This window comes from Panicum virgatum, chromosome 8K (assembly GCF_016808335.1).
Source record: "Panicum virgatum strain AP13 chromosome 8K, P.virgatum_v5, whole genome shotgun sequence".
NCBI classification, from domain to species: domain Eukaryota; kingdom Viridiplantae; phylum Streptophyta; class Magnoliopsida; order Poales; family Poaceae; genus Panicum; species Panicum virgatum.
Window position 1 is genome coordinate 26,080,416 of NC_053143.1, and position 27,531 is coordinate 26,107,946.

The window sequence follows — 27,531 nt, forward strand, 5'->3', positions numbered from 1 at the left end:
CTCAACCAACACATTGAAGACACCACACGACACCGCACGCTGCAACATACAAATCATGAAGCCACCATGGAAATGCTTCGAAAGCAGTATGAACAAACTCAAGCTTTCTACCGGTACTATGGGTATTAGCCGGCGCCCGGTCAGTAAGCTAGCTTGGGGGGAAGGAGTCCCGAAGGTAACATGTATCTTTGCATTTGCATATTTCCCTTTCACTATCTTGCATTGCATTGCTAAAAAAAGCGAGAAGTTGTATGTCTTTATCTCCCTTAGTATCATTTGCTATGTTTTCTCATGAGCGGTAAGAATGCCTAAGTTCTCCAGTTGAAATGATGAACAGTTGCTTTGTTTTAATTTCCTCTTCATGCATGGTTTACAACTTATTTTCTCCGAGAACTGATTCCGTTGGTCTCAAAAAGTTTATCCTGAACCTAAAATTTTGTGGGTTACAAGTGCATGATCTGAGTCTAAGCTATTGAGGAATATGATATGATGAACTAGAGTTGCTACAAACTTGTTCTGAGCAAAATTTTATGTCCGGAACTTTTATCTTTCAAAACCACAAAATAAAAAGTTCCTCGGTGATGAAATATACCCACCAGAGCCATACGCATGGAGCCTACAAAGAAACAATCTATTTACATGCTGCTTGCATCATTTTGAGCTTTGCCAAATTTTGTGACCTTTGTGAGTTTCTTTTCATACTCTCATGATAGAGAATCACGTACACACCACCTCCATATGCTAAAACTTCCACACCGGAAGGGTTGCATTTCCATACCATCCACTCATTCATGTTCCTTTCATGATCCATACTCCATGATGTTTCTCCCAAAATTCTCTCCAACAAAGGCATGAGCAATGTATTGAAAAAAAAATAAGGGCACATGAAGGCCCATGAAAAAAATGGACACCATGCAAATATAAGGAGTTTGGCCATGCCTAAAATAATTAGAAGGGAGAGACTAAAACATGGAGCACCTTGTTCTTTGCTTTTCATTCCATCCACCAAATATCCACGCACATACACTTCTCGATCAAGGTTGTATGACTTGTTTACTCTTTTGGGTCCGATCTTTGGCTTTGCAAAATATTTGAAACAAATATGCCTTAGCTTTTATCCCTACCTTGAGCTCCACAAAAGCCTATTAGAAGTAGGAGAAAAAAGGTGTACAAAAGGCCTTGGTGAGGATACAAACACTTTGAGCGAATGAGAGTGTCATTCCAAGAACTTGTTTTTATTTCGAAAACTTTTTGAAAACTTCTGGATGTAATCTTGAGCAAGGAATGGGGAAGTGGTGCTTTATGAATCGTTATATCTCTCAACCGCCCAAGATAAGGAGAAAGCCAAAAGCCCATGAAGATTAAGGTAAAATGGGTGAGCAAATTTTGACCAACTTATTCAATTAAAGGTAGAATGTTTCGTTGTAGCTTATGCATGGTGAAGAACTAAAACATTGTAGCAACTCCTCATCAACAACCTAAAGTCTAGCTTTGCATGTGTGTTCACTACCCCTTTATCATAAATATTATTCCCTTGTTCGGATCATTGACACTAGTCCATAGTGGTTCCCCTAGCTTAATTAAATTCTACACACCGCCGCCTTCCCTGTGGAAATATAAATGACACCCCGGGTTACTCTCGGGTAAAATGCTACGGCGGTGCTCCACGCGCTTGCGGATTTATTCGTGGCTCATGAAATACCTGCCACCCAATTGGCGTCTGCGGGGGTCATCGCTGTCCCCCAATGGTGACATTGGTACGCGTCAACAATGCTATTCATGTTGTAATTTTTTATCTGCGCATTTAAGCTTCTAGGAATTGACTGAAACCATAGTTGCATGATCCTAGGTACCCATTGTAACATCCCAAAAATTCACCAGGATAAATCACGTGCTAAAAATAATTTTCAAAATTTTCTTTTCATTGTTGAGCTCAAAACATTCCTAAACCCCTTCCCGTCCGAGCTCCTAATCTCCCAAAATCCTTCCCGGCGATCCGTCATCCCGACACCCGCACCAATCACTGTCTCATCTCTCTGTTCTCCTCGTTCTGCGTGTGACACGTTCCACCGAAGCCGTCGCATGCTCCCGATCGTCGCCACGAATCCCGCCGAGCGCCACTCTCTCTCTTTTTCCTCCCTCTCTTCTTTTTCTTTTCTTCTCTTTTTTCCTTTTTCTTCTTTTCTTTTCTCCCTCCTTCTCCTTTCTTCTTTCTTCTTCCTGCTCTCTGCCCACGCGCGCCCCTGAGCCCCACACGCCGCACACGCGCCCCACCCCCACGCGCTCCAAGTGCCGGGATGCCCGCCACACCGCTCGCCCCTACCCGACCCGTCCCGTCGCCTGTGCTCGCCTCTCCACCCGTCGTCCAGCACAACACCGCCGCCTCGCCGCCCGAGCCAGCACTGCTCGCGAGCAGAGCTCGACATCGAGCATAGCAGACGGCCCCCCTCCACCCTCCTCCACTTGCGACGCCCACCCCCTACACGCCGTCGCCCTCGACGCTCGCACTGCACCGTGACGCTCGCAAGCGTCCAAGCTGGCCCCAACGCCATTAACGCCGCGGCGGAGCTGCCGTCCGGCCACCACCGCGCCCCCCTCCCCTCCTCCACCGCTTCTCCTCGCCTATAAATAGGCCCCTCTCGTCGCCCTTCACCCCCACAACCTCCACCGCCGCCCCTAGCCCCCTCCCAAGCCACGCAGCGCCGCCGCCAGGGCCACCTCTGCCCGCCACCGCCGGCCTTCGTGGCCAGGCGGCCTCGTTCCATCCCAGCTCGAGATAGGTAGGGGAATCGAACTCCCTCATCCTCCTTTCCGTTTTCCCCCACACCCCGGCCGCCGCCGTGCCCTGGGATGCTGAAATCGGCCACAGCCGGCGCCCCTGACCCCCTTCTCTGTTCCACGGGGGAGTGGAGGAAGAAGAAGAGCATTTTTGCCCTTAGCCCCCTGCCTTTTTTCCTTTTTATTTAAGAGTCCCCTCATATGTCCCTTTTAAAGAAAAGCCCTTCCTCTTTTTATTTATTTAGAGAACCAGTCCATCCACCATAAAAACAAAATTCCAAGTATACCCCGGCCCCTTTTCAGAGTAACCTATGTATTCTAAAAAATTATAATCAAGCCCTTGCCATCTTAAAAATAATAATGAAGAGGCCCCTAGACCCCAGTTTAACCCCTCATTTCATGCGCCAAAAATCCTCCAATCACCCCGAAATTTTACCACGCCATTTCTAATATATTTTCAGCTGTGCCATTAGAAAATCTCGCGAAAATATTATTCCTATCTCCATATCTTAACCTTCTCCGATTCGAGCTCAATGATAAAACATTTATTTCTTTTTATTTATTGTGTGTTTGTTTGTGTGCGCCGTAGATATCGGTGTGAACGAGGGAGAACCGGTCGAGGAGCTCGCCGAGCAGTACTGCGAGCCGGAGCCTGAGGAACCATACCGCGAGCAAGAACTCCCGAAAGGCTTTGAAGACGGCAAGTTCAATCTCATCCTTTGATTGCATATTTCAACCCAGTTTTATAAACACAACCTATTGGCCTGTTTTACAAAATTGCATATGCTTTTACTGCTGAAAACATGGTTGGATAGCCACCCCTTGATTTGTTATAACCATTCCTTGACCACCTAGATTAATGTCTAAATATGATTTATTCTATTTGGATGTTAATCGCTGCTAGAATGCTTAGGACCTTGTTCTTAAATTACAACACAACGAATATGGTACAACTTGTTTTATAAAAGGAAAATGTGTGAGTGTGTGGTAAGGGAAAATGTGGAATTTTTGGAAACTAAAAGAAGGATGTACTTAGATGAGATGGATGGCATTCTTGTGTGAATTGCCAAAAGGTGTGCTCATACCGGTGTGGTTGAGCAAGGTTGGGAGATATCCATCTTGTCGTAGTTAAGGACCGAGTTGATATGTCATCTTACCTAACTCAACTATCGTACAAACCACTCGACTGTTGTGTGTGGCAACGGCTTAGCATAAACCCCACTAGTTAGTCTGATAGCCATCAGGAGAGCTGAGAGCAACAGGTGATCAAGGAGAAGGGATAAGGTCGTGGTGACTTTTGCCCCGGCTAAACCTCAGTGATAGGTCAATGGCCCCTTGGTGGAGTCTGTGTTGGCTAGTCAGGTCTAGCTAAGGTGAGTAATGGCTTTGTTGGGATCTGTACCGACCCTAAGGTGATCGTGCTGTGGTACCCCACGTGGGTAAAGTTGCACACCTCTGCAGAGTTTAAACCTATTTGAATAGCCGTGCCCACGGTATTGGGCGAGTTATGGTTTGGTCACACAACTAGCACTTCTTCTGGGATTGGGTTGGGTTGGCGTGAGTGTTTTGGGAAAAGTGTCCGATAGCATTAAAACTTGGATCCTTTGTGTAGGATCAACCCCGCTTATTACTCGGTTAGTAAAGAATCGCTTTGAGAAAACCCTTTTCAAAAATAAACCCTCGCATGTGTAAAATCTAGCTTTACTGCAAACGAACCTCAGCCTTATCCTTGAATTATCATGTGCATATCTGTGTTATCCCTCTCCGTGGATGGGGTTGGACTTGTTGAGTACTTTTGTACTCACCCGATATATATTTGTGGTTTTTCTTCAGAAGAAGATCCGGACTTTGCTGTTGAAGATGTTGAGTAGAGGTTGCATCCGCACCCAACCTTGCCTGTGGTGTTGGCCCTTTGCAAGATGCTTCTGCTAGTGCATTACTCTGAGCCCAAGCTGGAAACCGTCTGGGTCGTGCTTTGGTGTATCACCGTAGCTGTTTTACTGCTTATTATCGTTTGTATCGAGTGTTCGCCTCCTTGGAGGTTTGTACGGTGACTGAACCATCTATTGAATAAATGTGTTATCAGCCTCCTGGGACTGATATTTTTATCACATTTAGTCTCTACTTATGTGGGGACGCTTTAGGTGGTATCAGAGCCGTAGGTTGGCCGTAGGACGTGACCCTTAAGACCGAGGACCTTTTCTAAGCCAGATTTCCACCAGATCTTTCCCTGCTTAGCCATCCTCCCACTCAGCACTTACCTTTGGCCTTTGCCTGGTTCCAGATGGCTGACGACGAATAGAATGGCGGAATCTGCCCCATAGAGCCTGGCCTTCCTAAGTTGTTGCTACTAAGCCTGGAACGCGTCGGAGTGGTGGACCCACCAGAGTACATCTACCGGGAGTATGACTCCAGGGGCACCCTTCGGTGCGACATGGTGATCTTCATGGGAAAAAAGCACCCGCTATCTTGACGTGGAACCCTGGTTCATCTCCACCACTGGATTTTGCTTCCCAGACACCTACCGAAAGGCCACCCAAAAAGCCCTATGACATCTGTGTGTGGTTTACAAACATCATCTCCAGCAGACTCCTATGGCATTTTTTCCGCCTACTGGAGGGAGAGGACGCTCATGGATTGCCCGGATGAGAGGACTTGGGAGGGAAGAAGAAGAAGAATTAGAAGATACGGTCTCTCACCTATCCATCTAGCTCACCGGCTTGGATCAACTCTACCAAGAACAGGCGGCACAACTGAAGCACCAAATCCGCAGGGTAGAAAAAGCAATCCAAGATATGGGAGTACAATGGAAAAGAGCCATACAAGCCGAGAACTCCCTAGCCGCTCCCCAAGCCCAATGGCAAAACCATGAGACGCCCAGGACAGAAGCTGGGATGTTAGAAGAAGAACCCGAGGAAACCCATTGGGATAAGGGTACTCAGACCGAAGATGATGAGCACTGTCTTCCAACAAAGAAGCATCACACCTGGTTTGAGGAAGTATCCCCATGAGTAGAGAATAATATGTCTAGGCTAGCACTGCTATCTTAATTATGTATCCATGAATCATGTACCCAACCTGGTGATGAAATAAAGACCGTCTATATGCAAAACTAGTTCACCCGATCTTTGTTTTTAGATGGCAGAGGAAGGATGGACCCAGAGCATTTGCCAAGCTGCACCTGGCTTCCCCAGCCTTTTAATCAATGCCCTAGAGAGTCTTGGCATTATGGAATGCCCAAGGTACTACAGCAGGGAGTACGAGCACCATGGTACTCTCCGCTGCAGGGTAACCCTGGTCATCGCCAAAAGTGACCGCTACCCCAACATCCAGCCATGGCGAGTGACCACCACGGGGTTTAGGTACCCAGACACCTATCCCTTGGTCGTCAGGAAGGTGCTCCGTTATCTGTGCTGGATTTTTTAAGGACACCATGCCCCCACACCAATGAGGTTCTTTCCCCCGGCCATCAGAACCCCAGTTTGGGAGGCTCGCATGAGAAGCCTGGAACGACGCCACCATGAAGAGGACCCCCTATACCAAGTGGCTATTTTCCTAGCCTCCTTGGATCAGCTCTTTGACGAGCAAGCTGGAATCCTAAGGGAGCAGACCCATCGGACCGAGCAAGCAGAGCTCGCGGTAAGGATGCATCAGATCCAGGTGGCTCAAGCCGAGGCAAGAGCCGCAGCCGCGGTCAGTAGCGAAGCAGTTGCCCAGAAGAGCCTCAGACAGGCCCGGGACTGGCGTATGCAAGAATGGACCAGAAGTGGAACGCTAGTCCCGGCAATTGGGGAAAACCATGTCCTACTTGGGATGCCCATCATAGGTTGGGGACCACTTTTGGGGACCCCACAAGTCCCACCCGAGAACCTTGAAGGGCCTACTGCCGCCGTTGAAGGAGAAGCTATTGAGCAACCCCGGGAAAACGGAAACCTAGAGGATGGTGAGCAAGGACTGCTCATTCCCCTGGAGGCACACTCCGTCCTAGAAGAAGGCTCGCCGCGCCAGTAGCATGCCCCGAAGCCACACTAGAAAAAGGTCTCAGCCCTCTGGCTTAAGTTGTACCCGTAGTGGTAACCTTTGTACCCGGTCGTGTAGTACGCATTTTGGCCTTGCGCCAATGTTGTACCCCCCTTGCAGTAATGAAGTTATTTGTGCTTGTTGTGTTGCTAGTCTTTGTGCTTGTTGTTAGTCTGTGTGCTTTTCGGCAGGAGGTGGATTCTGCCCTTTTCAAAAATACGAACTAAATAACTTAAACATCACCTAATCCTAATCCCAGTCTCACAAAGACTCTACCCAATCTATAGATGTCTTCCCGATGCGGTTCAAGAGCCTCCCACAGTCGGACCCCTGCAGCCCCTGGCGCAGGAGGACCGCAAGATGAGCACGGACAAGACCCAAATCAGAAGGAGCAGGAGGTAGACCAGCAAGGAAAAGGAAGCCAAGGGGAAGTGTCACTGCCACCACCACCACCCCTCGGGGATCTGGCACAGGCGATAAACAATCAGACCCTCATACTGGAAGCCAAGACCAATGCCCTCGTCAATAAGCGGTCACGAGAGCAGACCATGAATGACAAGCTGACAGCTTTCCTGAGAACCAAGCCACCCACCTTTGCCGGATCCAGCAAACCTTTGGAGGCAGATGACTGGCTGTGTGTGATCCAGAGGAAACTCGAGCTGTTCGAATGCCAAGATCGAGACAAGGTTCTTCTGGCAGCTCACCAACTCACCGGTACTGCCTTGGCTTGGTGGCAGAATTATTGTGCCGCTGCCAAAGATGCCTCCACCATCACTTGGAATGAATTTGTGAAGGAGTTCCACCGCTATCATATCCCCGCGGCCACCATGAAGCGCAAGGCGGATGAGTTCCGCGAACTACAGCATGGAAACAAGTCAGTGGAGGAATACACCTACTAGTTCATAGAGATTGCCCGCTATGCACCAGAGGAAGTGGACAAAGATGAGAAGAAGCAAGACATGTTCAAGAAGGGATTGAACCCAGAACTTCAAACCTTGCTTACCCCTCAGATATACCCAGACTTCGATACTCTGATGAACATGGCCATTCTCACAGAAAGGGCCAAAGTTGAAGAAAGAAAGGAAAACAAGCGCAAGTTCCTGGAAAGCAAGGCCCGCCAGCAGGACCGCTTCCAGAAACCAAGAAGCTCCAGCTATACTACACCAAGATCTCAGGCCCCAATGCAGTATAGGACTTAGTCCCAAGTGACAGGCCCCCAGGCCCCTTAACACACATTTCAGGAGCCAGAACACCATGAAGGCCCCGCAGAGCAATGCCAGCCAAGTCACCACCAAAAACAACAATGCTAGGGCCTGTTTCAACTGCCATGAGACAGGGCATTACATTGCCAACTGCCCATATGCCAAAAACAAGCTTGCAGCATTGGCCTTCTCCAACTCGGTGAATGGGCCTAGGCCACCTGTATCCGGAGCCAACCGTGTTCCCATCGGCAGCAACAACAAGGGCAACAGCAACAACCAGCAGTCTTAGGGACGAGCCCGCGTCAACCACATCAACGCGCAGGAGGCTCAGGGTGCACAAGGAGTGGTACTAGGTGAGTTGCTAGTCAGCTCAACTCTGGCAACAGTATTATTTGATTCTAGAGCATCACACTCATTCATATCGTTAAGCTTTGTGGATAAATATAAAATACCTACAGTACTACTAAAAACATCCCTATTAACCCGAATGCCTGGAGGTGACATCAAGTGTCAAATGGGTTGTTCCCGGGTAAGGTTCAATTTAAGTGGGGTAGAATTTCTAGCTGATCTAGTAGTACTTAAGTCTAAAGGAATAGATGTGATCCTTGGAATGGACTGGTTAAGCCTACACAATAGTCTCATAGGTTGTGCTGACAAGGTAGTACACCTAACCAACTCAGATGGGATGCAAGTGACCTGCCATACTCGGGGAAGTAGACCAGACCCAATGGTTTTCAGTATGGAAGTGAGATCCTTAGAAGGAGTTCCAGTTGTAAATGAATACCCTGATGTTTTCCCCGACGAACTCCCTGGAATGCCACCAGACCGGGACATAGAGTTCTCCATTGACCTTGTCCCAGGGACCTCTCCCATAGCCAAGAGACCCTATAGGATGGCAGTCCCAGAACTAGCGGAGCTGAAGAAGCAACTAGAGGAATTACAACAAAGTGGTTTTATCAGGCCTAGCTCATCCCCGTGGGGAGCCCAAGTCCTGTTTGTCAAGAAAAAGGATGGAAGTATGAGGATGTGTGTAGATTATCGTGCACTGAATGAGGTTACCATCAAAAATAAGTACCCTCTCTCCAGAATTGATGATCTCTTCGATCAGCTAAAAGGAGCCAAGTACTTCTCCAAGATTGATCTGAGATCAGGATATCACCAGCTCAAGATTAAGGAAAGTGACGTCCCAAAGACAGCTTTTGTCACCTGTTATGGGCAGTTTCAGTTTACTGTGATGTCTTTTGGACTCACTAATGCACCTGCTTATTTTATGAACCTCATGAACAAGGTGTTTATGGATGAGTTAGATAAGTTTGTTGTGGTCTTTATCGACGACATACTTATTTACTCCAAGAGTGTCCAAGAACACGAGCAACAGCTGCGGGTAGTTTTGGAAAAGTTGAGAGCGCACAAACTCTATGCTGAACAGCAAATATGAATTTTGGCTAGAGAAAGTGGCTTTCCTTGGTCATATTTTGACCGCAGAAGGAGTAGTAGTGGACCCTGAGAAGGTCGAAGCAGTTTTCAATTGGAGGCAACCAACCAATGTAAGTGAGATTAGAAGTTTTCTGGGATTAGCTGGATATTATCGAAGATTTATTGAAGGATTCTCCAGGATCACCTGGCCCATGACAGAGCTGCTTAAGAAGGAAAAGAAGTTTGTTTGGACAGAGTCCTGCGAAAGGATTTTTCAGGAATTGAAGAGAAGATTGACAACCACCCCGGTACTCACCCTACTGGACATTCATCGGGATTTTGTCATTTATTGTGACGCATCCCGACAAGGATTATGGTGTGTACTGATGCAAGACGGGAAAGTTGTTGCATATGCTTCCTGCCAACTCAGGCCTCATGAGCAAAATTACCCAACACATAATTTGGAGTTTGCAGCCGTAGTGCATGCCCTGAAGATTTGGAGGCACTACCTGATTGGAAACAAGTGTGAGATATACACGGATCATAAGAGCCTGAAGTATATCTTCACCTAGCCAGATCTAAACCTCAGGCAGAGAAGATTGTTAGAGCTGGTCAAGGATTATAATGTGGAAATTCACTACCACCCAGGCAAAGCTAACGTGGTAGCCGATGCCTTAAGCCGGAAATCTTATGAACCCAAGGATGCTCATCTGCAAGAGAAAATGGCACGATTGAATGTACACATTGTCCCTCGAGGCTCCAGCCACAAGCTGAGTGTCCAACCTACCCTAGAGGACAGAATCAGAAAGGCCCAAGATTCGGACAAGGATTTAATGAAAATCCACAAACATACCGGAGAGAACAAAGCACCGGATTTTCAAGTGGACGATAAGGGAACCTTGTGGTATAAAGATAGGATTTGTGTGCCCAAAGAAGGGGACTTCTGGCAAATGATCATAGACGAGGCTCATAACTCGGCATATTCCATCCACCCAGGGTCCACCAAAATGTATTTGGATTTAAAACAAAAGTATTGGTGGAATGGAATGAAGTCAGACATTGCCCAGTTCGTTGCCCATTGCGACACATGTCAAAGGATCAAGGCTGAGCATCAGAAGCCAGCAGGATTACTACAACCCCTATCTATCCCAGTTTGGAAATGGGACAAGATAGAAATAGATTTTGTGGTAGGATTGCCCAAGACCCAGAAGGGTTGTGACTCCATTTGGGTAATAGTGGACCGGCTCACCAAGGTCGCTCACTTTCTACCCGTACGGACCAACTATGGAGGAGAAAAGCTAGCCCAGCTTTATGTGGATAATATAGTAAAGCTGCATGTGTGCCTAGCAGAATCGTTTCAGATCGAGGGACCCAGTTCACCTCCAAGTTTTGGAAAAGTCTGCATAAGGCCATGGGGACCAAATTGGATTTTAGTTCAGCCTATCACCCGCAAACTGATGGACAGACCAAAAGGGTAAAGAAAATTATGGTAGATATGTTAACGGCATGTGTCCTTACCTATGGTAAAGATTGGGAATAGAGTTTTCCCTATGTAGAGTTCTCATACAATAATAGTTATCAGGGAAGCTTAGGCATGTCGCCATTTGAGGCTCTCTATGGGAGAAAGTGTAGAACCCCTCTGATGTGGTCAGAAGTAGGAGAGCGTTCATTAGTTGGACCAGCCCTCATAAAGGAAGCAGAAGAAAGAGTAGCAGAAATCTGTGAAAAGTTGAAAGCAACCCAGTCCAGACAGAAGAGCTACACGGACAAGAAGAGATGAGAAATAAGTTTCAATCCAAGAGACTTCGTCTATCTCAAGGTTTCACCTATTCGGGGGACCCGGAGGTTTCAAGTACACGGAAAGTTAGCCCCTTGGTACATTGGACCGTACCAAGTGCTAAAGAAAGTCGGAAAAATAGTCTACCGACTCCAACTACCAGAAGGAATGTCAGACATACACCCGGTGTTCCATGTCTCACAATTAAGAAGGTGTTTGAGGGTACCCGAGACAGAACACGTGCCAGTGGAGGCAATAGATTTGCAGCCAGACCTACGATACCAGGAAGTACAGGTCAAAATTCTGGACACTATCACAAAAAGAACAAGGAACTCAGAAGTACAGATTTGCAGAGTGCAATGGAGAAGACAAGGAGTAGAAGAAGCTACGTGGGAACACGAAGATGCCTTGAAGAAGGAGTTTCCCCATCTCTTTAGGAACCAGCCGAATCTCGAGGACAAGATCCATTTTAAGTGGGGTAGGTTTGTAACATCCCAAAAATTCACCAAGATAAATCACGTGCTAAAAATAATTTTCAAAATTTTCTTTTCATCGTTGAGCTCAAAACATTCCTAAACCCCTTTCCGTCTGAGCTCCTAATCTCCCAAAATCCTTCCTGGCGATCCACCGTCCTGACACCCACACCAATCACCGTCTCATCTCTCTGTTCTCCACATTCTGCGTGCGATGCATTCCGCCGAAGCCGTCGCATGCTCCCGACCGTCGCCGCGAATCCCGCCGACCGCTGCTCTCTCTCTTTTTTTCCTCCCTCTCTTCATTTTCTTTTCTTCTCTTTTTTTCTTTTTCTTCTTTTCCTTTCTCCCTCCTTCTCCTTTCTTCTTTCTCTTCCTGCTCTCTGCCCACGCGCGCCCCTGAGCCCCACACGCCGCACGCGCGCCCGCCCCCACGCGCTCCATGTGCCGGGATGCTCGCCGCGCCGCTCGCCCCTGCCCAACCCGTCCCGTCGCCTGTGCTCGCCGCGCCGCCCGTCGTCCAGCACAACACCGCCGCCTCACTGCCCGAGCCAGCACTGCTCGCGAGTAGAGCTCGACGTCAAGCACAGCAGCCGGCCCCCCTCCACCCTCCTCTACTTGCGCCGCCCACCCCCTGCACTCTGTCACCCTCGACGCTCGCGCTGCTCCGCGACGCTCACAAGCGGCCAAGCTGGCCCCAACGCCATTAACGCCACAGCAGAGCTGCCGTCCGGCCACCACTGCGGCCACCCCCACTCCTCCACCGCCTCTCCTCGCCTATAAATAGGCCCCTCTCCTCGCCCATCACCCCCACAACCTCCACCGCCGCCCCTAGCCCCCTCCCAAGCTGCGCAGCGCCACCGCCAGGGCCACCTCCGCCTGCCGCCGCCAGCCTTCATGGTCAGGCCGCCTCGCTCCATCCCAGCTCGAGATAGGTAGGGGAATCGAAGCCCCTCATCCTCCTCTCCGTTTTCCTCCACACCCCGGCCGCCGCCGTGCCCTGGGACTCCGGAATCAGCCACAACTGGCGCCCCTGACCCCCTCGTCTTTTCCATGGGGGAGGGGAGGAAGAAGAAGGGTGTTTTTGCCCTTAGCCTCCTGCCCTTTTTCCTTTTTATTTAGGAGTCCCCCCATATGTCTCTTTTAAAGAAAAGCCCTTCCTCATTTTATTTATTTAGAGAACCAGTCCATCCAGCATAAAAACAAAATTCCAGGTATACCCCTGCCCCTTTTAGAATAACCCATGTAATCTCAGAAATTATAATCAAGCCCTTGCCATCTCAAAAATAATTACGAAGAGGCCCCTAGACCCCGGTTTAACCCCTAAACCCCTCTTCGACCTATCATTTTATGCGCCAAACATCCTCCAATCGCCCCGAATCTTTACCACGCCATTTCTAATATATTTTCAACCGTGCCATTAGAAAATCTCCCAAAAATATTATTCCTATCTCCATATCTTAACCTTCTCCGATTTGAGCTCAATGATAAAACCTTTATTTCTTTTTATTTATTGTGTGTTTGTTTGTGTGCGCCGTAGATACCGGTGTGAATGAGGGAGAACCTGTCGAGGAGCTCGCTGAGCAGTACCGCGAGCCGGAGCCTGAGGAACCGTACCGCGAGCAAGAACTCCAGGAAGGCTTTGAAGATGGCAAGTTCAATCTCATCCTTTGATTGCATAATTTGACCCAGTTTTATAAACACAACCTATTGGCCTGTTTTACAAAATTACATATGCTTTTACTACTGAAAACATGGTTGGATAGCCACCCCTTGATTTGTTATAATCATTCCTTGACCACCTAGATTAATGTCTAAATAAGATTTATTCTATTTGGATGTTAATCGCTGCTAGAATGCTTAGGACCTTGTGCTTAAATTACAACACAACGAATATGGAACAACTTGTTTTATAAAAGAAAAACGTGTGAGTGTGTGGTAAGGGAAAATGTGGAATTTTTGGAAACTAAAAGAAGGATGTACTTAGATGAGATGGATGGCATTCTTGTGTGAATTGCCAAAAGGTGTGCTCATACCGGCGTGGTTGAGCAAGGTTGGGAGATATCCATCTTGTCGCAGTTAAGGACCGAGTTGATGTGTCATCTTGCCTAACTCAACTATCGTGCAAACCACTTGACCGTTGTGTGTGGCAACAGCTTAGCATAAACCCCACTAGTTAGTCTGATAGCCATCAAAAGAGCTGAGAGCAATGGGTGATCAAGTAGAAGGGACAAGGTCGTGGTGACTTATGCCCCGGCTAAACCTCAGTGATAGGTCAATGGCCCCTTGGTGGAGTCCGTGTTGGCTAGTCAGGTCTAGTTAAGGTGGGTAATGGCTTTGTTGGGATCTGCACCAATACTAAGGTGATCGTGCTATGGTACCCCACTTGTGGGTAAAGTTGCACACCTCTGCAGAGTTTAAACCTATTCGAATAGCCGTGCCCACGGTATTGGGCGAGTTACGGTTTGGTCACACAACTCGAACTTCTTCTGGGATTGGGTTGGGTTGGCGTGAGTGTTTTGGGGAAAGTGTCCGGCAGTTGTGCCGTGAGCTACTGCGGATGAGGAATCCGGTAGCATTAAAACTTGGATCCTTTGTGTAGGATCAAGCTCGCTTATTACTTGGTTAGTAAAGAATCGCTTTGAGAAAACCCTTTTTAAAAATAAACCCTTGCATGTGTAAAATCTAGCTTTACTGCAAATGAACCTCAGCCTTATCCTTGAATTATCCTGCGCATATCTGTGTTATCCCCCTCCATGGATGGGGTTGGACTTGTTGAGTACTTCTGTACTCACCCAATATATATTTGTGGTTTTTCTTCAGAAGAAGATCCGGACTTCGCTGTTGAAGACGTTGTGTAGAGGTTGCGTCAGCACCCAACCTTGCCTGTGATGTTGGCCCTTTGCAAGATGCTTCTGCTAGCGCATTACTCTGAGCCCGAGCTGGAAACCGTCTAGGTCATGCTTTGGTGTATCACCGTATTTTTTTTATTGCTTATTATCGTTTGTATCGAGTGTCTGCCTCCTCGGAGGTTTGTACGGTGGCTGAACCATATGTTGAATAAATATGTTATCAGCCTCCTAGGACTGATATTTGTATCATATTTAGTGTCTACTTATGGGGGACGCTTCACCCATGTACTGTTTACCACTAGTTAAGCTCGACTAGATGCTCTGCTAATTAGGACCGGTAAATGTCGAGTAGTTTCCTGCTACTCGTGAGATAATATGTTCTGACTGGTTTACTGCACACTACAACCATAAGGTCCACAGGCGGGGTCATGTGATGATACTTATTAAGGAGACCCCATCAGTTTAGTGAAAAGGTACTAATGCCGCAGTGTGTGGCAGCTTTGTTAAGCGTTTGAACGTACTAGCCACATACCGAGAAATATGGTAATCGGTAAGCAAATTACCTGATTGGACCGGAGAGTGGACTTTACTTTCACCCTCTTTGAACGAAGTTCTCATGCAGCCAACATGTGGGTGCAGAGTAGTCGTACTCTGTAGTCGAGGTGGGTGATCCTGATCCACAAGCCGGAAAGAAAAGGGAAACGTTGCGTGGACGACTTTGTTCCCCATGCGTGTGTGTTAGGTTTGCCTGGCATGTTTAAGAACTCGATTCGAATCAGCCGTCGCTCATGATCAATGAGACTGCTTAACACTTTTGCCGCATAGAGTAACAAGTGGAATATAATGATGATAATATTGATGTATGTTTAATGCTTTATCTACCATTCTTGTTTAGTTATAGATGCTCATCTAGACTAGTTTAATCAACCTAGAATCTTAAAGATAAAACTTGAATATAAGGACCTACTCTCTTTGTTACTTTTCAGCAAAAAAAAACTAGAGCTTTCCAGCCTTCCATGTCTAGTTATGTGGACTAAGGTATATCCGTTGACGGGTAAAACTTTGCTAAGTATTAGTATACTCATCCTTGCTTGTGGCTTTATTTTCAGGTGATATCTCTATACGGGCTTTATCATGACGTATTGTATCATCGCTAGACTATCGTTTTATTTCCGCTACAACAAAGAACTCTGAGGATCTTTTTTATGATTCAAAAGCATTTTTTTGAATTTAAACTTGGTCTATAATAATTTTATGATGCATTTTGTTATTTAATAAATTTTGAAATGTTGTCGAAGCTTTGGTCTGTAATAATTTTATGATGCATTTTGTTATGTAATAATTTATGGTCTGCAAGCTTTGGGTTCGATCGAAGCATAGGTGGTTCCATCGGGACTTTACCTGGCAGAGCTGTCGGATTACTCCATTTGAAGTGCGTGTTAACCCGTATTGGCTTGCATGTCTAGTTATGTGGTCTAAACCTTGCAAGTCTTAGGGTTTGTTCTGTGCATTGCTTTCAGTGTTAGTCTAGACTTAGATGTGGTTTGTATAATTCTTTGCTATCGGTGCTTGCACGCCATCTGTTGTGAACCTAGAGCTTGTAAATTTTGGGAGACCCAACCATATTTGTGGAGTATAGGAGACATGACACAATCTATTTGGATACAAGGGATAATTCTTAGCCCTCACCTTTTAGCTTCAAATTAGCCCTCACGCATCCAAACAGATGGACTAATACTTAGCCCCTCAAAAGGGCGGTAAGGCCAATTTCAGTGGGAGTTTTATGGGCACAGTTACCAAGACTAAGAACTAGGTAACTATGCTGGATGAATTTTATGGTGATGAAACTCTTCTCATATCCCATGGAACTTTATTCTTCTCTCTTCTTGTTATGTCAGCAAAATTAATAATATTTAATATCATGAAACCCCAGTTGAGACTAGCCTAATGGGGCTAATTTTACGCGGGTCTCACTAAAAGGTGAGTCTGCACGCACACCTAGGCGTGGGAATTGGAGAGAGATGGTGGACATTAGGCCGATCTCAGTGGGGGTTTCATGGAGAGTTTCATGATATTAAATACCATCAATTTTACTGACATGGCAAGGAGAGAGAAGAATGGAGTTTCATCACCATGAAACTCATCTGGCACAGCTACCTAGTTCTCAGTCTTGATAATTGTGTCCATGAAACTCCCACTGAGACTAGCCTTAGCCCATGAATCCAAACAATTTGCCTTAAATTAATTCTTAGCTTACCAATTCAAAGCTAATTCTTAAAATTAGCCATAAGCTAATGTTCCAATCAGAACCCTAGGATGAGTTAAGAGTACTTACATTTTCTAGATGGAGGTAAAGGAGACCTAGGATGAGCTACTACCACTCGTATTTTTTTGGAAAAAGTGTAAATTACTCCCCTCAATTATAGCCAAAGTCTGGATAACCCCCTAAACTATTGTTTGGTTTATTTTATCCCCTAAACTATACCATTTGGTTCAAATTACCCCCTAATATAATTTGTCTTTTTTATTTCTCCATGCATTTGTGGAGTTTTGAGTTGAAATTTTACAGCATAATAGTATGCACTATAACACATGTTAAAAAATAGATCATAATTTTTTATTATTATTTTGATAGGTTAGAATATTTAATGATAAATTAATCATTGGAGTACAAAATTATATGAAAACTAATGGCGAAAAATTATAAAACTTTTTCTAAATATGCATTATGATGTCCACTACTACTCTGCAAAATTTAAAATTAAAATTCAACTTGTGTATGGAGAAACAAAAAAGATAAATTATATTAGGGGATAAAATAAACTAAATGGTATAGTTTAGGGGGTAAATTGAACCAAGTTATAGTTTAGGGGATTATCCAGACTTTTGCTATAGTTGAGGGGAGTAATTTAGACTTTTTCTTTTTTTTAGATGGGGTACAAAACACCTGAGCTGAGTTATTGCACTGAGTACTATGTTTGACGTTTCCATGTATTATGCCATTTCTCATAATACACACATGTTCTCCGAGAATACACAGTTTCTTTTTAAACAACAAAAGTCGTCCACTAGCTTTAGGCATCTGAAGGAGGAAATGTTTGTCGAAATCGGGAAACCCTGGGCCTGGTTGCAGCTTTCGAACAGTGCCGGCCCTAGGATTTTGGAGGCCTTCTGGCGAACTCATCGGAACGGCCCCTCTAGAGTCTAGACCTTATATAAAATCTTATGTACATCCCGAATATATATACATGCTAATTTTTCTTACAAAGCTAAAACAAATATATTGATATTTTTTAATTTAACATGTTGGTTGTTGAATACTTATCGGAGAACAATGTAGACTAAAATCTCTATCTCTATCTCTACTATTTCTAAAGCAAACAATGATTTCACGGTCCGTCAAACCAAATTCTAATTAGAATCCCGATAAATTATTCGGAATCCTATATCAAAACCTGAACAAATCAATCCTAATCTTAATTGAAAATCAGATAATATTTATATTACTCGCAGCAATGCACGGGCACTATACTAGTAATAATATATTTGGACTTATAGAATTAATTTGCTTACTTTATAATTGGGCTGGGCTGTACTCTGTAGCTACGTATACATAATATACATACTTGGGCTCATGCTGCCCTACCCCTAGGGCCGGCACTGCTTTCGAAGTATCTGCACATGTTACGCATTTAATGGCCTCTGTTCTTGTGGCAAAACTAAGTACGCTAGTTTGCTCTCAAGCATTAGAGCAAGTATTATGATGGGTTGAGAGCGGGCGGTATCTGACATGAAGAAGAGAGAAAACAGAAAAGATAGTGGAGCGAGCATCTGGTGATGCGCGGGCAAAAGCGGACGAAGAACACTGTGCTGCGCTTTTCTCGGTTTCCTATTGGCTCCCAAGGCTGCAAGTTGTTGTCCCAGGAGAGAAAAAAAATAGGAGAGAGCGTGTTGCATGTTGTCCACGCTGGAGCATCTGGAGAAATTATTGCTCTTGCTCTTAACAGTGTCAGTTTTCACTCATGTTTTTAGTCCCGTTTTACTAGGCGTCGAAGCTAGCAGAACATGTGTTTTGAATCCGAGCCTTTGTTGAAGCTAGAGAGCATCCCCACCAACATGGCAATAAAGCAACACCTGAATTTGTGGATGATAGTTCATCAAATCATTCTTGTCAACTTGCCATGTGAGTATGTGACTAGGATCAGTGCTAATGGCCAATGGGTAGTATCTTCGTCTTTTCTTCGTCGAGCGGTCATATGTCAATGAATTGTTTATGATCGAGGAGTTCTCTTTTTCGTCTTAATGTTCATTCTTTTCATGTGTATTATCATTGTTAATGTGTCAATGCCAATTTTTTTAAAAAAATTCTTGAAATTTTTTAGTTGCCTGTTCCTAATGTACTTATGTTTCAAAACTAATGAACTATTACTTCTACTACTTTTCATGTGTACCTTAGAGCAAGTATTATAGGAGGCTGTAAGAAGGCTAAATGCTGAGGTGGAGAAGAGAGAAGAGGAGAGAGATAAAAAGTGGGCTGCAAGTTTGCAGCCAGCTTGGACACAACACTACTAGAAAAGAGGCTATAGGCACCGGTTGAGAGATGAAAGGTGGGCTGCAAGTTTGCAGCCAGCTTGGACACAACACTACTAGAAAAGAGGCTATAGGCACCGGTTGAGAGATGAAAGGTGGGCTGCAAGTTTGCAGCCAGCTTGGACACAACACTACTAGAAAAGAGGCTATAGGCACCGGTTGTAGAGGGCCTAAGGTACCGTTTTTGAACCGGTACCCCGAAACCGGGACCTTTGGCCATGCTCATCAGTACCGGGTAAAAAAACGGTGCCTAAGCCTCTCTTGATAGTATTTTTGTCAAAAATGGTTGGCCAGGATTTGAACTCAGGATCTCTTACCTCACGTGTATCTTTTTTACCATCTCACTTACACATCACTTCTGATGGGAAGCGAGATATTTTTTATTTGAAGTAACTCATGGATGAGCCTAAGGCTCCTAAGGTACCTAAGGCTCATCCATAGATATCGGTTGGTGTTACCAACCGGTACTAATGTAAAAATTACCACCCGGTACCTATGGAGAGCCTACCAACCGGTACCTTAGGCTCATTCATAGATTTCATCCATTTCAAAGGTACCGGTATGTAGATGAACCGGTATCTATGCTAGCATAGGTACCGGTTCATCCATACCTATACTTTTGGGGTGAACCTTTGACTTGTTTTCTAGTAGTGCAAGAACCAAGAAACCTTATGAGAGAGACATGTGGGCCTTATATTAATAATGAAGGACTAAACTACTATACTAGTTGACTGAAAGGTGGGCTATAAGAATCCTTACAGCCAACAACTGGCTGTATTATTAGTCTTGCTCTTACTCGATTCTCTTTCCAATGCAGAATTAGCACCACATGGCAAGGGAGAAATAAACAGTTGCGGTATCTACAGAGTAGCTGAGATCCCAGCCGCTGCATTGAACACTTCACTTTTTTTTCTTTTTTCTTTTTTGCGCGCAGACGACTAAATCCTGCACTCTAGCATGCACACAGCCCACCCCACTAAACAATTTAGCAAAAGCTAATCAGTTGTGATAATGATAATGGCCTATACTTATCCACACACACGGGCGGATCCAGCGGTGAGTCTAGAGGGGCTCGAGCCCTCCTACCGCTGGAAATCACATGGAGCCTCTTCTAAACTCTCCTACAAATTTGAGGAAGAAGGAGGAAAGAGGAGGTTGGAGAAGGAAGAAGTGGAGGAGAACCCCTCCTGTGTGAAGCTATTATGCTTCTGTATGCAAATATTGGACCAGTTTTTAATAATAATATCATTCTAAATTATGATAAATAATGGCATTGGCTACCTCCTGGCCTGGGTGGATCATGGATGGTTTCTGAATTCGGATATTTCTCCTAGCGAGGCAGAACCTTGCCGATTTCGGATAGTTTCTTGCCAAGTTTATCAGGAAAGCTGCAGTGCCAGGTAACTTTGCACTTTGCAGAGACCTCAGTTATTCTTATTCACTGGTTTATTCTTCTGAAGGAACAAATCTATAACTTTTATAAAGATGATCCCCACTACACATCATTGATTGCTATTTCTTTGACATGTGGTGTAGACACATCATCTAAATAATTTTTGACCAACCGATCTGTGATCCAACGGCATAGTAACTCTCAGCACATCTCCGTTCTTCCGTCCGTCCACCTGTCCGTCCACCTGCCAGGACAGCAGCCCATGACCTCCTGCCCACAAACAAAGGCTCGCTGGTGTTGATTTTAAAAAAAAAAAAGAAGGCTCACGTACTGGTGGGCTGGCCACCAGCGCTTGCCGGCCCACACATGCAGCTCAGCGTACAGGCTCGCTGGCCAGTGGCCACGCTCCTCCCCCGTTCGCCTCAGCATCACGCAGTCCCGCCGCCCAACCACGCTTGCCGGTGCAGAGGGCGCTGAATCGCCGCACCTCGGCCACGTGCCTCCCGCTGCGCCCGCCGCTCCACCTCCTGCCAACGCCCGCCGCTCCCGTCCCACCACGCCTGCTAGCGCAGTGCCTCCCGTAGTCCCGCTACTCGGCGTGCTTACTCAACCGCCGCATCTTGGCACCTCATTGTATGCCTTCTCGACTGCCTAGGCCAATGAATGCTACCGTTCTTGCCATGGTGGAGGCGTTCTTGGCATTCACTTGCAGCATTCACATTCACATAAACTCCACCCCCATTAGTCATTCTATTATTCCATCCCCAAGCCTATATCCCGAAGGACCAAAGGTTGGTTTTTTTTCTATCTTTTCCTTTCCTCAATTGGTGGTCACTTCATTGTTGCTTTGGCTTAGATCTCCCCGCTTCTGGTGAACCAAATTCATGTAGTCCGTGTAGAGGGAGGGGACAGCTTCCTGATCAAAGCAAAAAGTGAGTAAACTTGCCCATGGTTTAATGCACCTAACTTGTTTGATATATTTCCTCTTATGAACTCTTGCATAAACTGTTCTGGATTTTTTCTCTATAGGTTCACATAAATTGATTTCGCTTCTAGATGTAGCAGCAACATTGGCCTTCTTGACAAATTCAGGTAACAATTGTGATCCATCTTTATTATTATTCCTAAATCTCCAATTGTCCTCATTCTGGTAGTTTTGGCAATTATTTTATTTTGCTACTTCCATTCTTAAATGAGTTTTGTGTTCCAAAATTACAATTATAACAATAAGTACAATGGACCTTGGTGGGAGTTCATTCTCCACTTGGTTGTGGACGACCACGATGTCGTGCATCCCATGTTCTCACTCCTCAACTTGATCGTGCTGCTGCTCGTGAGAACCGATGTAGACGCAGAGCACGAATGGATGGCAACAGTAGCACAGGTTGCTTTGCACCAATTTGTACCTACAAATCATCTATTTCTCCATGCTTATTTTCATATATGCATAATCACTTCTTCCAGACTCTGTGCCTATACAATCTACTCAACCATCAATTAGCACACAACCAGTTGCTACCGATTCCCAACCCGGTAAATATTTCACACTATCATCCTCCCTGATGAATTTGGAATTTCACACTCCTCATATATTTCCTTCACTTGCAGCTACATCATCCAACCAATAAAACATTGCTCACCAATTGGAATACTCTGATGCATCCAACACCCCACTTGCTCCCACTGATTCCTCTTCCCATCGAACATTTAACCATCGCAGTAAGATCCATTTTCTCATTGTATCACCATTCAGCCATTTATTCCTTTCTTTCACTCAGTCTCCTTTGTTTTTATGTTTTCTAGGAACAATCTTTAATCCACTAAGCCTGGGAGCACCTACATTTTCCTGTAGACATTGTGGTGCTTTTTTTTTGGTATGAAGAGCGTGTTCGGAGAGAAAGAAACACATTAAATCCAACATATAATTTATGTTGTAAAGGGGGCAGAATCTTGTTGCCACCTTACCAGCCATCCCCTCAGCTGCTTCTCAATTTGTTGACTTCACATACCACACCTCTTTCAAGACACTTCTTTGAACACATTCGACAATACAATTCCATATTTGAAATGACTTCAATGGGAGCAAAGGTCATCGATTCCATAAATGATGGTCATCGTCCATATGTCTTCAAGATCAGTGGCCAAGTTTGCCATAGAGTAGGCTCTTTAATACCATCTGAAGGTTGCCGACCAGAATATGCGCAGCTTTATATCTTTGATACAGACCATGAAGTTTCAAATAGAATAAATATAACTTCATCTTCACGTACTCCTTTTCATGCTAACGAAGACATTGTACACTCGATAATACAAATGTTGGACACACATAATCCTATCGTCAAACTATTTAGAACAGCAAGGGAAAGATTATCGGAGAATTCATATGATCAGTATAGCATCAGGCTATTTGGCGATGTGGACGCACATGGTGACATCTGCAATTTTTCGGTTGCATCAGAGGTTGTAGGGCCGGTAGTTGGGGATATTGGGCACACTGATGTTGGAAGGGATCTTATCATAGAGGATCGTTCTTCAAGCTTACAACAGATTGATGAAAGACACCGCAAGTTCATGGCCATGCAATATCCTATCTTATTTCCATATGGAGAAGATGGCTTCCATGATGCACTCTTCTATAATCTGACCTCAACTTCTACATCAATGCGCCGTCAGAAAGCAACTATGGCAGAATACTTTGGATATAGATTACATGATAGACCAAATGATTTTAACACCCCATTGCGTTGTGGAAGAGGAACACAAGCTTATGAGGTTGATGGGTATTGCTGTGTTGAAAGAGAACGAATAGACCACTATCGAACACCAAGTTTCCAACGAAAATATAGGTCAGCAACATATCATTCTTTAGCCAACAATGTTTCAAGTGGAGTTAGGTCTGCATCTTCAGTTGGCCAAAGTATTATTCTGCCAGCTTCATTTACTGGAAGCCCTCGCTATTTGTATCAAAAGTACCAAGACTGCATAGGCATTTGCAGAAAATATGGTTGCCCAGATTTATTTGTCACATTTACATCTAATGCTGCTTGGCCTGAAATTGCGGAGGCTTTACCTCTAGGGCTGCATCCTTCTGACCGACCAGAAATTGTTGATCGGGTCTTCAAAATGAAACTAAATATTTTAATGGATGATATAAAGAAAAAGAATTTTTTTGGCTCTATATATGCATGTAATAACTCAACTAACCTATCTTTTCACTCAGATTTCTTACTCTTAATTATACCGACCAAAAGGCATATCTACCCTTTTGCAGTTGTTTACACAATAGAATTTTAGAAACGTGGCCTACCACATGCTCATATTATTATATGGTTAGCAAAAGAACGACCCTGGGATGCTGCAATCATAGACACATTCATCTCTGCTCAATTGCCAGATCCTACAATTGATCCAATTGGATATGATGTTGTTTCAGAATTCATGGTTCATGGCCCCTGCGGTGCCCTTAGCTCATATTCGCCATGTATGTCTAAAGGAAAATGCTCCAAATTTTACCCAAAGAAATTTTGTGAGCAGACCTCTATCCTTGAAAATGGTTTTGCCCAGTATGCACGGCCTAACAATGGATTAGTTGTATACAGAAATGGAGTCGATATTGACAACAGATTTATTGTCCCTCACAATGTGGATTTATTAGTCAAGTATCAAGCTCATATAAATGTAGAGCGAGTTAACCATGATGGTATGCACAAATATATTTTCAAGTATGTGACAAAATGGTTCAACTATGCTCGAATTGGATTCCAAATTAATCCTTCTGCTCCAGGCTCATCAAGTAACACAATCAATGAGATAAACAATTATCTAGAATGTCGCTATGTGATCAGATTGGTGAAACAATGGATCACTTACTAGTATCATGTATGTTCAGCAGGCAATTATGGTTCAGCATTCTCCAACTTTTTGGGCTAGATGCCGCTGCTCCACAGCTAGACGATCTAACCTTCGTGGATTGGTGGGTGAAAGCAAGCAGCAGATTCTCTGGTCAAGAAAAGAAAGGCTTCAACTCCATCATTATCTTGGGGGCTTGGCTAATTTGGAAGCATCGGAATTCATGTGTCTTTGATGGAGGAAGACCTAACTTGGCCCATGTCATCTCGACCTTTAAGGAGGAAGCACATCTTTGGGCAGTGGCAAGGGCTAGAGGAGTATCCCATCTCCTTGCCCTGGCTTCTGCATCCTAATCTTGTGGTCTTGCGGTCTGGTCCTACCTAGTTTTTGTTCTTAACAGACACCTTAGGTTTTATATTGTGGGCATGTTACAGGCCCTCCCAATCTTGTAACAGTTTTGTTTTTGGGGGCTCTTTACCCCCCCCCCCCCCCCTTCATTCTTCTTAATATATTGATGCGCAGTTCTTCTGCGCATTCGAGAAAAAAAAAGAATGTCGCTATGTAACACCAAACGATGCAGCTTGGAGATTGCTTCAGTATGACATTCACTATTCAGACCCATCCGTAGAGCGCCTACCTGTCCATCTACCCCTTGAAAATAGTGTTGTCTTTACAGAAGAAGATGATCTTGAAGAAGTCATTGAAAACCCAAACAATTTAAGGACTAAACTGACTAACTGGTTGGAGGCCAACAGCAAATTTCCTACAGCACAACAGTATACTTATATTGAATTTCCTGAGCACTTTACATGGCATTCAAATGGAAAATATTGGGATATACGTCGTGGGTCTCAAAATAAGATTAGCCGTATAGCTCATGTTAACCCTGCACAGGGAGACACTTATTATTTGCGCATGCTGCTCCATATTGTCAAAGGTGCAACATTTTCTCTGAAATTCGAACTATCGCAGGACATGAGTATCCTAACTTTCGTTCTGCATGTCAAGCTTTAGGTCTTCTTGGTGATGATCAAGAGTGGTCCCTTGCTCTCAATGATGCTGCACAGTGGGCCTCCCCTTACCAGTTATGACAACTTTTTATCACATTATTGCTATTTTGTGAAGTAACAAATCCTAGAAACCTTTTTCATGACAATGCAGCAAAGATGAGTGAGGATATTAGATACCACATGAATAGAAGCTCTTCCATTCCAAACAGCTCAGCTGCAGACCTCTTTGTGAATTCTTCCCTCCTTTTTGAGTTGGATAAATTGCTAAGAGATGCTGAGTATTGTTTATCTCATTTCAATCTACCAATCCCAGATAATATTGGTAGTGCTTCCACACACAACAGACTTTTGTTAGATGAGCTTAGCTATGATGTTACTACCTTAGCAGCATCTGTAGCTAATGATATTCCTAAGCTAAATAACAACCAGAAGATTGTTTTTCATTCCATTTCCAATTCTGTCATCAATAATGAAGGCCGAACATTTTTTGTATACGGGTATGGAGGAACTGGTAAGACATTCTTATGGACAACTTTGCTGAACTTTATAAGAAGCAAAGGAAAGATTGCGCTAGCCGTTGCATCATCAGGAATTGCAGCACTCTTACTTCTAGGTGGCCGAACACCACACTCCCGTTTCAAGATCCCTCTTGACATACGAGAGAATTCTATGTGTAGCATAAAAAAACACACATCTATCACAACTTATTCAGCAAACATCTCTTATTATTTGGGATGAAGCACCAGTAAATCATAGACATTGTTTTGAAGCACTAGATCGCACCCTTAGAGATATACTTTCATATTTCAATCCTAATGCTCAGGATACACAATTTGGTGGTATAACTGTTGTTCTTGGTGGAGACTTTCGCCAAACTCTTCCAGTAATCCAAAATTCAACAAAGCAACAGATATTAAAAGCCTGCATTGTCAATTCTTATTTATGGCGGAAGTATACTGTCCTGCAGCTAACTGAAAACATGAGACTAGATTCAAGAAGCCTCTCACCTTTAGATAGAGAAGAACTATGCATGTTTGCAGAGTGGTTACTTAGAGTTGGCAGTGGTATAGAGCCCTATATTCAGATCCAAAATGAGCCTAATTATATAAAGATTCCTCAGTCTTTACTTCTACCACAAGAGTGTAGAGATCTTGATGGTTTGATTCTTTTGTGTACCCATCTGGGTCTGATCCAGCTAACAATAATTCATCCTATTTTTGTGATCGTGCAATTCTAACTCCAACTAATGAGGTGGTTTCAGCCATAAACAGCAAAATGATTGAACAACTGACAACTAGCGAAATGTCATACTACAGCTCAGACTCAATAGATGAAAGTTCTGCTAACCATTCTACTTTGGAGGCATTATATCCAACTGAGTTCCTGAACACATTATCAATCAATGGGCTTCCAGAACATGTCTTGCATTTAAAAATAGGTGTTCCAATTATGCTCCTGCGGAATCTTGATGCCTCCATAGGGCTTTGCAATGGGACCAGATTTATTGTGACTCAACTTACAACAAGGGTAATTGAAGGTGAAATAATCACAGGAAAAGCAAAAGGGACAAAAGCATACATTCCTCGCATTGTTACAACATCAACTCAATCCAGATGGCCCTTCAAATTAAGACGCCGCCAATTTCCTATACGACTTTCTTATGCCATGACCATCAATAAAAGCCAAGGCCAAACACTCAGCACAGTTGGAGTATATTTGCCATCTCCTGTCTTCTCGCATGGCCAATTATATGTTGCCTTCTCACGAATTACTTCACCAAAGGGGTTGCGAGTTTTGATAGAAAATAGTCCTTCATTTGAGGATTGTACACACAATGTAGTATATGCAGAAGTTTTCTCTCATATAACCAGTGGTGCACATTAAACTAATGAGGTATTTTATATATTCCCAAATTCAATTCTGCATACCATGCTTGTGTTTCCTATAAGTTGATACTTTCACATGTCTATTACTATGTTGCTATTTTTTTCTCAGCTTTGCCGTGCTATTTTAATCTTATGTTCCATATTAAAACTATACTATCTCATTTGCAGACAAGCCAAAATCATGACATCGACAAAAAAGCTTCAAGACATTACTTTAGGCCAACAAGACTGCAAGATCCTAGGTCGACTTACAAGACTATGGGATTCAAAAAATATGAGATCCAA

General features: G+C 44.4%; 1 protein-coding gene across 6 annotated transcripts; it reads left to right on the forward strand.

Annotated features, from left to right (window-relative positions):
• Nucleotides 1-20,843: 20,843 nt before the first annotated feature.
• Nucleotides 20,844-27,505, forward strand: LOC120644283. Of its 6 annotated transcripts, none has more exons than XM_039920879.1 (6): nt 20,844-21,292; nt 21,358-21,433; nt 21,531-21,593; nt 21,966-22,034; nt 22,110-22,220; nt 27,415-27,505. In XM_039920879.1, the coding sequence occupies exons 1-5, from the start codon at nt 21,137-21,139 to the stop codon at nt 22,127-22,129; spliced, it is 384 nt and encodes a 127-aa protein (XP_039776813.1). In that variant the 5' UTR covers nt 20,844-21,136; the 3' UTR covers nt 22,130-22,220; nt 27,415-27,505. The 6 variants fall into 6 exon arrangements, 4 of the variants coding, with proteins under 4 accessions (XP_039776813.1, XP_039776811.1, XP_039776814.1 ...); XM_039920877.1 differs by lacking the exon at nt 27,415-27,505 and adding an exon at nt 22,305-25,352; XR_005663567.1 differs by lacking the exons at nt 21,966-22,034; nt 22,110-22,220 and adding an exon at nt 25,359-25,434.
• The last annotated feature ends 26 nt before the right edge of the window (nt 27,506-27,531 follow it).

Bases quoted from the DNA above. Each gene is read 5' to 3' on its own strand.
- LOC120644283 (XM_039920877.1), top strand. From the start codon at position 22,569: ATGACTTCAATGGGAGCAAAGGTCATCGATTCCATAAATGATGGTCAT.